This window comes from Lipotes vexillifer, unplaced genomic scaffold (assembly GCF_000442215.2).
Source record: "Lipotes vexillifer unplaced genomic scaffold, Lipotes_vexillifer_v1.1 scaffold324, whole genome shotgun sequence".
In the NCBI taxonomy this organism is placed as follows: domain Eukaryota; kingdom Metazoa; phylum Chordata; class Mammalia; order Artiodactyla; family Lipotidae; genus Lipotes; species Lipotes vexillifer.
Genome location: NW_006791816.1, coordinates 388,032 through 399,832, shown reverse-complemented (window position 1 = coordinate 399,832; position 11,801 = coordinate 388,032). Strand labels below are relative to the sequence as shown.

The 11,801-nt window shown below is 41.6% G+C and overlaps 1 protein-coding gene across 1 annotated transcript in view; it reads right to left on the bottom strand.

The window, feature by feature from the left end:
• FAM177A1 (family with sequence similarity 177 member A1) overlaps positions 1-10,709 on the bottom strand; it is a 19,021-nt gene extending 8,312 nt beyond the window's left edge. Inside the window, exons 1-2 of the mRNA XM_007464814.1 lie at positions 10,679-10,709; positions 4,811-4,984 (exon numbers count right to left, since the gene is read on the bottom strand). Coding sequence (XP_007464876.1) covers positions 4,811-4,984 — 174 coding nt within the window. The 5' untranslated portion in view covers positions 10,679-10,709. The remainder of the gene's footprint in view (positions 1-4,810; positions 4,985-10,678) is intronic.
• Positions 10,710-11,801: the final 1,092 nt, after the last annotated feature.

Sequence of the window (11,801 nt, the reverse complement as noted above, 5' to 3'; positions counted from 1 at the left end):
CAAAAAAAAAAAAAAAAAAAAAAAAAAAGATTTAAGTAATTGTTATTTTTTGGTCTTGGTTAACTTAGCCAACATAGATAGCCCTGTTTGCTAATTATAAATTCTTCATGAACGGTACCAGATTTTTTTCTGAAAATTTTATGTAGAAGTCAAGTATAATGTCAGCTCTCAGCTTCCAACTAAGTTTATAACATAAGCTTCCTACTGGCAGTATTTATACACACACACACACACACACACACATATATATGGTATTAGTATATAATAGCAGCTCCTCGTTGCCTAAAAAAATCACTATACTCTAGGAGACACAATTACCACCAAGGAAAATATAACTTCAAAACTTCAAAATGGATATTTCAGGAATCCAAACAAGTTAATTTCATAAACTATGAAATGATTCATGAAAAAGAAATGTAGGGAAAATTGTTAAATTAGTCATGGGTTTTCAAATTCCAGTAGAGTTCTAAAATTACCTTTTGAGTGAGATTCCTTGTGCTACCTACTGTATTTGCTTTGTTATCTAATACTACCTTACATGTATATAGTTCTTAGTCATTTTTCAATGAGTCTTCATATGTACTATCTTTTTAATCTTCAAAAACAATTCTTAATGTAGATGAGACAAAGGTTATCTTTTTTTTGTAGTCGTGAAACCTGAAGTGCAGTGGGATTAAGTCTTCGTCACAGGGAGGTGAGTACTCCAGGACTAAGCCAGCACTGAAACCAGCTCTGACTATGCATGCTGCCTCCCAGCGAAGGAAACAGACAGGTTTCTTATCACCCAGATTTCTTGTCTTAGTTTAGGCCTAAAAATTCAAATAAATTCGAATGACAACATACTATATACAAGGTAATTAACTATTTTAAGAGTGGATATGGACTTACAGCACAACAGCAGGAGGAACTCTGTGAACCCACTACCCAGTGAAACTGGTGAAAATTATTTAAAATAAACATCTAAACCCTCTGGAAATGGTCCTAAGGATATACTACAAATGAAGAAACATTTACTCAAGAAAATAAATAAAAATTTGACAAGAAAATGAGAGTATGAAGTAAGTGAAGCAAGACCATTGGCCTTCCCAGCAAAGTGAAGTGGAAATTCATTGCCAGACTGGTACAGCTAAGAACACAGGGCTCCTTCTACCCACAGCTTCCACTGGAGCCCGTGTGCCACAACTAGAGAGAAGCCCACACACTGCAACAAAGAGCCCATGTACCACAATGAAAGATCCTCAGCCATAAATAAATAAATAAATAAATATTTTAAGAAACAGGCGGGCTGCCCTGGTGGCGCAGTGGTTGAGAGTCGGCCTGACGATGCAGGGGATGCAGGTTCGTGCCCCGGTCCAGGAGGATCCCGCATGCCGCGGAGCGGCTGGGCCTGTGAGCCATGGCCACTGAGCCTGAGCGTCTGGAGCCTGTGCTCCGCAACAGGAGAGGCCACAACAGTGAGAGGCCCGCATACTGCAAGGAGAGAAAAAGGAAAGAAGAGAAAAAAAAAACAGACAAGGGATCTGAATAGGCATTTCTCTAAAGATGATATACAAATGGCCAATAAACAAATGAAAAGATGCTCAATATCACTGGCCACCAGGGAAATGCAAATTAAAACCATAATGAGATGCCACTTCACACCCACAAGGACAACTAGAATAAAAAAGATAGTAACAAGTGTTGATAAGGATGTAGAGAAATCAGAACCCTCATTCAATGCTGGCAGTTGTTTTAAATGGTGCAGCCACTTTGGAAAACAATTTGGTGGTTCTTCAAATGACTGAATACAGGATTTCCCTGCTATCCATAAGCAGAGCATTCCTATGAAAACTTTCATAACGCAAAATTGTGTAAAGCAAATAAGAGATTACCTCAGGACACATCTTACTAAACAGCTGAACAAAATAAATCGAAACAAAGCACAAATGCTCACAGATACAGTTCAAAGCTATGGCAGCTTGACGCTGTGATGCTGAGTGTAGTTCCCCTGGGAAGGAGCTTCAAGGTGCCTCTCTCACTGTTCAGGGTGCCCACCACCTCTACAAGGGCTCACTGCAAAACAAATTCTGGATGCTATTTTTGCTTTTTACCTTTTTTCATAAAAGTGAAAATCCTCTTTGGCTTTCTTTCAGTTAGCAAAAAGAGGTACTAACGTAGGTTTTTCATAAAAGCGAAGTGGTGTAAAGCAAACTTTCAAAAAGCAGGGGATACCTGTATAGAGTTATCATATGACCCAGCAATTCCACTCATAGGTACATACCTAAGAGAAATGAAAACATACGTCCACACAAATACTGGTACACAAATGTTCATAGCTGAATTATTCATAATAGCCAAAAGGTAGAAACAACCAAATGTCTCTGACCTGACAAACATGGTATATCAGAAAAAGGAATGAAGTTCTGACACATGCTATAACATGGATAAACCTTGAAAACGTTATGCTAAGTGAAAGAAGCCAGTCACAAAAGATCACATATCATACGAGTTCGTTCATATGAAATGTCCATAATAGGGAAATCAATAGACAGAAAATAGATTAGTGGTCATCAGGGGTTGGGGAGATGAAGGGTAGGGAGTGATAACTAAAGGGTACTGGATTTCTTTTTGAGGTAATGCAAACGTACTAAAAATTGACTGTGGTAATGGTTGCATCTATCAGTGAATATATTAAAAACCACTGCTGCAAATTTTAAATTGATGAATGTATGCTACGTGGACTGCATCTCAGTAAAGCTTTTTTAAAGAGTAAACCTTTAGGAAAGTAGTAAGGATGCATTTTTTCTATGCAATGTCTTTATTACCGATTCCTATGTAAATAGAGGATTATTTTTGAGACAAAGACTTTTTAAACCATACATATATACACAAATTTATACAGACAAATAAAAACCCCTTCAAAGTAATTTAAAAGAAAGACATTTATTTCAACAATTCTTCCACTGCATGAAACACTTCTACAATATTCTGCATGCATTTGGAATTGCCTTCAGAGTATACTGCACAGTCCTTTGAATATTGTCTATAGCAGAGAATCTGGATCTGATATTTTTTTAATAACCAGAATTTATTTAGAACCAAATCTGATGAAAAATTAGTAATAACATTTTTTAAGCCAAATCTAAATTAATAATTCTCTATTCTGCTACTTTGCTTTATTTTCTTCATAGCACTTTCCATAGTCTGATAATTATAGTATGTACTTGCTTATTGCCTTTCTGCCCACTAGCATATAAGAGCAGAAATTTATACTGCCCATTGCTGTATCACCAGCACCTAGAAAGTCAACATTTGATCAACTGAACTCTCAAAATGACTACTTAGAAAGGCAACATTTCTTTAAAAAAAAAAATGTACAGCTAGTCTTATAATTTTACAGTTACATCTTTTTGTTTTGTTTTGTTTTTGTTTTTTAATTTCTTTTTGGCTGTGTTGGGTCTTTGCTGTTGTGCGTGGTCTTTCTCTAGTTGCAGCGAGCGGCTGATACTCTTCGCTGTGGTGCACGGGCTTCTCATTGAGGTGGCTTCTCTTGCTGCAGAGCATGGGCTCTAGGCATGCGGGCTTCAGTAGTTGTGGTGCACAGCCTTAGTTGCTCCACGGCATGTGGGATCTTCCTGGACCAGGGATCGAACCCGTGTTCCCTGCATTGGCAGGCGGATTCTTAACCACTGCACCACCAGGAAAGTCTAGTCACATCACATTTATAACTTAGAAATTCTTAAATTTAGCTGGTGAGGGGCTTCCCTGGTGGCGCAGTGGTTGGGAGGCCGCCTGCCGATGCAGGGGACGCGGGTTCGTGCCTGCCGCGTAGCGGCTGGGCCCGTGAGCCATGGCCGCTGGGCCTGCGCGGCCGAAGCCTGTGCTCCGCGGCAGGAGAGGCCACAGCAGTGAGGAGCCCGCGTACCGCAAAAAAAAAAAATATTTATATGGTGAGGAACATAAAGTTAAGAACTGTACACTCCTATCTTCTAATGAAAACTTGAGGCAATATAAAAAAGAACTGACAACTTCTAAGCTTTAAATGGAAACCATCATGGTGGTACAGTCTTTAATACAAAGGGACTGGAACTCAAGTACGCCGTTTAGTGAAATAAATCTTAAAGAAACCTATCCACACTGACAAAAGAACTCTGACACTCAAAAATAAACTATTCAGGGCTTCCCTGGTGGCGCAGTGCTTGAGAGTCCGCCTGCCGATGCAGGAGACGCGAGTTCGTGCCCCGTTTCGGGAGGACCCCACATGCCGCGGAGCGGCTGGGCCCGTGAGCCATGGCCACTGAGCCTGCGCGTCCGGAGCCTGTGCTCCGCAAATGGGAGAGGCCACAACAGTGAGAAGCCCGCATAACGCAAGAAAAAAAATAAATAAATAAAAAATAAAAAATAAACTATTCAGGCTACTGAAATACAGAAAATACTTCCATCCATATTGTGTAAAAATACTGTTTTCTACCAAAATCATAATGCATAATTTTATAATCAGAATACAGTTTATTTAAACCTCAAAGGTCCCTTCTATTCAATGTAAAGAGGGACTTCCCTGGTGGTCCAGTGGTTAAGAATCCGCCTTCCAATGCTGGGTACACGGGTTCCACCCCTGGTTGGGGAACTAAGATGCCACGTGCCTCAGGGCAACTAAGCCCTCACATTGCAACTAGAGAGAAGCCAGCGTTCCACAACGAAGATCCCACGCAACTAAGACCCGACGCAGCCAAAAATATGAATAAATAAATATTTTTTAAAAAATGTTTAAGGGAAACATATCAGTCAAAACAAAACCCACTGACAAAAAGAACATCAGTATCAAACCTACCGGATCAACAGTAGGCAAAACATCTTTCTTCTCCAGGCCATCAACTTCATCTTCATCTGTGCTATATTCTTCCATTGTTTCACCACTAACAAAATGGATGACTCTCCTTGGGACTTTCTTCTTTTTTCCTATGACTCCCAGTTCTACATTTTCAAAGCCTCTTTCATTACTCATCTAATGTCAATAATAAATTAAGAAAAGAAGAGTTTTGAGTGAGATTAATTTTCTTTCATGTAACAAAAAATATTTTTCGGTTGCTTTATTTTAGGGAATAAAGAAATATAAGCCAATCCTTAAACAGTTTTTAAACAATAAAACAGATCATACACAGAAAAGCATATCAACAGCACAAACGAAGAGTTTAATGAATAGTAAAGCAAACCTCTGCATACTCACTGCCGAGGTTAAAAAACAGAACTTAACCAATTAAACTTTTTAAGTCAAAAGCTAAGAAATCAAGCAACACACTTCAAGTCATAGCAATTCCAATGTCGTATAATATGTGAAGACATGCTGGACATCAATAATTTTAAAGAACAATGTTAATTACGGAGGGATTAGTGTGTTGATATATCAAAGGAAAATCACATAGATGCATGTACATATGTTAGATGCGTAACATAAAATGTTTGTATAAGGTAACCCTGCTAAGTCTTTGAATTTGAGCTTAGCTACATGTGGGCAAACCAAAACCAGTTCAGCTTAATTCTGAACCTCTCCTTTTCCAAAATGGGAGTCCCGAAGTAAGATGCCTTTTAGGTCCAAGCAGGTACCAAAAATGAGTAAATACTGCTATAGATTAAAAGTAGACCTTTGAAGAAAAGCATGCCGCAACCAAAGACATTAAAATTCAAAAAACTTTAAAGCACTGTGCAGGCCAAATAAAACTCATTTGTAAACCAAATCTGGAAAGCAGGCCATCAGTAGTCTATATCTGAACTTCTACATTTCTCAGTCACTAATATATAGATGACAACACAGTTTTCCTGCTAGTAAAAAGATTTAACAAATTTTAAAACTATAATAGTCTATGGAATTCTAATTACATCCAAATTTCATTCCAAGGGAAATACTAATTTTACCTCACACATATAGCCAATTTTCCAAACTCATTGTAAATGCATTTTGAGGGAGAGGATGAAGAGCTTTTCCTTGTCTTTTTGCCTCAAGTTTAAATTCCTAAGAAAGCCTTTGTTGTATCTTCTTACTAGAAGATTTCAAAAATCACAGTGCAAATAATTGTAAAGAAAAATCTGGCAACAGTGGTTACCCTTGGGGTTAGGTACAAAGATGGGGGAGGAGGGAGCGTACGCGCAGGCTCAGCAGCCATGGCTCACGGGCCCAGCCACTCCGCGGCATGTGGGATCCTCCCAGACCGGGGCACAAACCTGCGTTCCCTGCATCGGCAGGCGGACTCTCAACCATTGCGCCACCTATTCTTTTTGTATTTTGTTGTTGTTTTACTTTCATGATGAGAATATGCTCTGGTATAATTTTAAAACTAAACCAAAGCAAAATGATACAGGAGTACAGGACTGCCATGATTAGAGTCCATATCAGTGGGATTGTCCAAGATAGTCCAGAGTTCAAAAATTTCATCTTCTATAAGGATTCTTACACTTGTGGATATGACCACACATAATTTAAACCCATGATTGTTGTTCAACCCTAGAAAAGTTCTTTGAACTGCTTTTGCAGAGATGGAATTGTACTGATAAAAATAGTGGACTAGAATTGCCCAGTTATGCAAGTATATGTAACTTTATTTTTATGCATTGTTTCCTCCTAATTCTCTAAGGTTCTTCTTAGAAAACAGATATGGCTGTTCTCTGTCCTTCACTTCCCAAAGGTAAGTTTAGTCATTAGCCAGGATTTGAATCCAGGTATATCCAACCCAAAGAACACACGCATTGTTCCATGACACACATGGACATCACTGACAGCAACTATAACTGCTGTAGAACAAACTGAGACCATGAAAACCTTGATGGGCTACCTATGGATTAACCAGAAAAAACAAAAACCACAATTCTCCCTAGCCTGTCCTGAGGTTTCAAACATATCCCAACCCTTAATAAAGGAACACCAGCCCATTCATTGTGTCCATAAATAAGATGAACAAGAAATGGTCCACCCAGGCCATCTTTCTTCTATCACCAGTCCCTAAACATAGTGAGCCGTTCCTACCCAATCTCATTTTCCCCCTTCATATGAGATTTGGTTTATGGCTGTCCTGACACCAATGTCTCCTTTTGGACCATGACTTTATAGGCAAGGAAAAGTCAGAGGAGCTGGGTTAGGTCTCCAGTTATCATACTAACTGGATGGATCTGATGTGAAAGCAACAGTCCCAGTCAATGTACAGAGTTGAGCCCTTTCACAGTACATCACCCTGCCTTATTCCACTCCCACCCCACCCCCCTCAGAGCAAGCAGCTTCTCATTCTCCCTCTACCAATCTCTCACTGGCTTAATTTGTCTTTTCTAAGACACAGGCAAGGGAGAAGGGGTGTCTCTCATTGGCTTCACTACTTTGTCTTCCTTAGACAACTTTAATAAATAAAAACATTCTGGCTGGGTCATAATAACAGGAATAAACTTATCTACTAACTCCATTAACTGACTCTTGGCTATATTTTTTTCAAAAGGTAAAAAAAAAAATCTACAAAGGTGAAGGCTGAAAGGTGATTCATATTTTTCATTCTAATACCAAAGTTATTAGTCAAGTATAAACAGACCTTTGAGTAATATTCTCTATACATAATACATAAATGGTATTTTATTCGTTCTAATCATCACATTTCATATAAATATTTTTAGTAAAGAGAGTTTTATTTAAGAGCTCTCTTTTAAAATTTTAATATTAATTTTTGATACGGTAAAATCCAAGTTTTACATGTATTATCTTAAGCAGGACTGAGTAATTTTTCCCATAAAGGACAGATAGTAAATATTTTACACTTTGAGGGCCATGTAATCTCTGTCACAACTACTGAACTCTGCAAAAGCAGCCATGGACAATACATAATGAATGGGCTATGTTCCAATAAAATATTATACAAATCAGTGGCTGGTGGGATCTGGCCCATAGGCTCTAGTTTGTCAACTCCTCATCTTAAAGAACCAGATTGTCAAGTAAAAAAATCTGTGAAAGAATCTATGCCATATGATCCCAACCTCTACTTGGCAAAGAGGGGAGTGTGGGGTTAGTTAAGGGAGTTATTGATGGGTAAAACCAACCAGAAAATAATTTGATTCAAAATTTCCAACAATTATAAATGAAAGTTATTCTCTGAATTTGCAAACATTTCATTTTTACAGATAAACAGTCAGCCTGCAGGTCAGAAAATTTTCACTGTCAATCATACAAACTCTACTTCAACAAACTCCAAAGATCTGAAAAGACAATTTCCTAACACCAGGAAATTATGAGATGCAATGTCAATTAACATTTTATTACATTTTATGGTTAACAGTACTGTAAATCTGCTTATCTTGTTCCTTGGGGCCTGTTTTTAGTGGCAATTTTCTTTTCACATACTCCCATAGCACCCAGAACTTTATAAAAACATGTATGACACTTGGAATTTACTCTGCGTCACCTTCCCCAAATAGGTGATTGGCAAAATGGGAGTAGGCACAGTGCATATCCTTCACTGCTCTATCCTTTAGCCTACAGCTCCTGGCACATCGTTAAGTGCTTGGTAGCACTAAATAAATAAATGAACAAGTAGTACTGAAATTTTAACTCCTTTAATAATACTGAAGCTGAGATTCTGGTCAAAAGTCTAGTCAGATAAGCTGCTGAATGTCCTGGTTTGAGGCCTAATTCTGAGCACAGACCCAAGCTCCTAACTCTTCCTCCCTTCCCTACATGACACTTGGGATTTCTCAGTTCTGACAAACCAATGAAGGAGTACAGGATGGCAGCCTCTCCTGCCACCCAAGTCTCCACTTCACTGGCCTCTCCCCTCCTACTGTGGTCAAGTAGGCATAGATTTGGGGTTCCCGGAAATGTCTCTGCTTCAGGAATGTGAATGAGAGAGCACAAAGGGAAAGTTAGAAAACTGTTTGTATAGTATGAACCCATTTGTGTTTAACAGGAAAGATTATATATGCATAGGCAATCCCAGAAAGAATACACCAGAAACTTAACAGTTACTTTTGGGGAATGTGAATGTGAGAAACGGGTGATGGGAGTATTCCTAGAACTTTTTACTTTTTGCTCTATGGCCTTCTTTACGTTTTATTTATTTTATTTAATTTTTTAACCAAGAGTGTGAAAATAACATATTAGCACTAAGCCACAATAAAGAGCCTCTCTTCAAACAACATTTATCTGGTCAATCAGTATAGGTTTACTTTGCTATTAGAAAGATTGAAAGCTGAAGCAGTGATGAAAACAATTATAGTAACAGAAGGAAAAATCAAATGGAAAATACATCAAACGCTGTGGACTAAAAAGGTTCAAGTACACCTGTCAACAACAGGTCTCGACTCAACTGAACATAGTAAGTAGACTTCCTAATCAATTAGCGTTTTCCCTGAATTCCTTCTTGCAGGTTACCTTCCCCTTTCTTAAGCAGGAGAAAAAACAAGTCCATATAAAGACTAGCCTGAGAAAAAGCTTTTGTTAATGCAAACTACCTCTTATAATATTAGAACTATACTCAAATTCGGGCACCATTCTCTAGGAATCTGTAGTTTGGGGGAAATGTCTTACTAACATTCAGGTAGTTAGTCTCAAAAATGAAGCCACTGAAAAGCTTTTTTCTCACTGAGGGTGGGAAGATTTCTACACAGAAGCAACTCAGGTTTTTAACATCAAAACTGTATACTCCTGGGCCGATTTCAGGTAAAGCCATTTCTTCATTAGTTTTACTTGGCCAAAGATCCTACACTACTACTTAAGACTACCAAATCCCAAACAAAACAAACCTCCAAACATTACCTAATGCTCTAAACTTATGCTGTCCAATAGAGTAACCACATGGGGCTAATGCTCACTTGAAATGGGGCCAGTTCAAGCTGAGATGTGCTGAAATACACAAAGGATTTCAAAGACTAGTACCACAGAAAGACCGTGAAATATCTCAGTGATAACTTTTATATTAATTGCATGTTAAAATGGTTTTCGACAAAATTGGGTTAAATAAAACAGAATATTAAAATTTCAATTCATATTAACTACATGTTGAAATGTTTTGATAAATTGGGTTAAATAAAATAGAATATTAAAATTAATTTCACCGGTTTCTTTTTAGTTTTTTAATGTGGCTACGAGAAAATGTACAATTTAAAATGCGGCTGGCATTATATGTCTATTGGACAGCGCAGCTCTGAGCCTTAGTTACCTCCCTGGTGAAATGGGGATACCTCACACCTCATGCAGAAGTTATAAGGATTAAGTGGGTGGGGGGGAGCCTGTAAACCCATAGCACCCAGTTGCTATTTGCTAACCAAAGGGCAGATGTCAAGTCAGGCACTCTCACAAGGAGAGACTGAGAAGTGATCGCAGCCGGCGTCACCTGGCTTCCAGCTACTCCAAGGACAGCCTTTCGTTGACACGCCTTCCTTCTCGCGCTCGCAGACCCGAAGCTGCAACCTCACCCCTCGAAATCCGAGGCCGCCCCGGAGTCTGCGGCGCTGTCAGAGGAGGCGATGACCAGCGGCGCTCCGACTGCGGTTCGTCCGCCCCTTCCCTCAAGCCGACGCTCGGAGCCGGGGACACCGCGAAGAGGAGCCCCGGGACGCACCTCCGGCGGGCGGCCTGCTCGAAGGAAGGCCGGGCAGGCCAAAAGGGCAGGCGGCAGGCGAGGTAGACAGGAAGCTGGGCTCTCCCGGCCTCAGCCTTGGCGGCCGCTCCTACCTGCTGTGCCGATTCCCTGAACGGAGCGGCGGCCGCATGTCGTATATATATTTATCGAATACATTACCAATCATGCTCAAAGGAAAAGCCAACATCACTATTCGATTTTCCTGGTTCCCAGGAAGCTCGCACCCTAGGGTCAGACTCTTCAAGGCGCTTGGGCTCTCGGGTCTGAGGCGCCACGGGAAGGGCCGCTCCAGCAGGCCTGGGTACGCAAAGGTGCTTTCTGGCTGGGACGCCAACTTGGCGAGGATCTGCTGTTGGCAAACACAGATTAGTCAGGATAAAGTCGCCACAGACTCAAGCAAGCAAAGCATAAATGGCCCTTTCAGCACAAGCCTACGAGGAGGGATGTTACCGAGCGCAGCAACCCAATTTCTTTTCTCCGGGATCCCCAAACTCGTGTTTTCGAACGCTTTCCGATTCACGAGGCAGGTGGCTTGATCACCTAAGTGCCCCTCACCCTCTTTCCTTCGCGTATTTCCTCCACCTCCTAGCCCAAGTTTGACTTTTTAATGGATTCGGGAGGACTGAGGCAGACTAGGAGGCTGGGAAGGGAGAGAAGGCGCACTACCACCACACCACGCGGATTCGCGCGGCGCTGGTGCGATGAAAAAAGGCGGGCACGGGGACCAGACGGGAGATTTAAGAGAGGGCACAGGGCACGCCTCGCTGGGGGAACAGGGGGCGGGGCCACGTGCCAGTTCCAGGGTTCCGAGCTCGAGCACCGGAGGGCTCGCGAGAGTCCCAGCCTGTCCGCCGACCGCCGCTCCGCCCGCGAGCATCCCAGTCCCAGGACTCTTAAGCCCTCGCTCAGCCCGCGAGCGCGTGGCACGAAGGCGCGTCCGCATCCATGCCCCAGCCGAAGGAGCAGGAGGTGCTCGCAGCCCCAGGCGTCTGATGCGAGACTGAGCGCGTGGCTGCCCGCGTCGTGACCCGCTGAGCCAGGCGCTACAGGAGAGGGTCGCGCTTCAGCTCTGCTAGCCGCGCGCGAGGCGAGGCGAGGCGAGGCGGGGCGGGGCGGGGCGGACCTGGGGGTAGGGCAGGCCCGAGAGGCGGGGCCTCTGGCGGCCCCGCCCACCCGGCTCAGCTCCCGGGGCTCGGCTGAGCACCGTCTGGACTG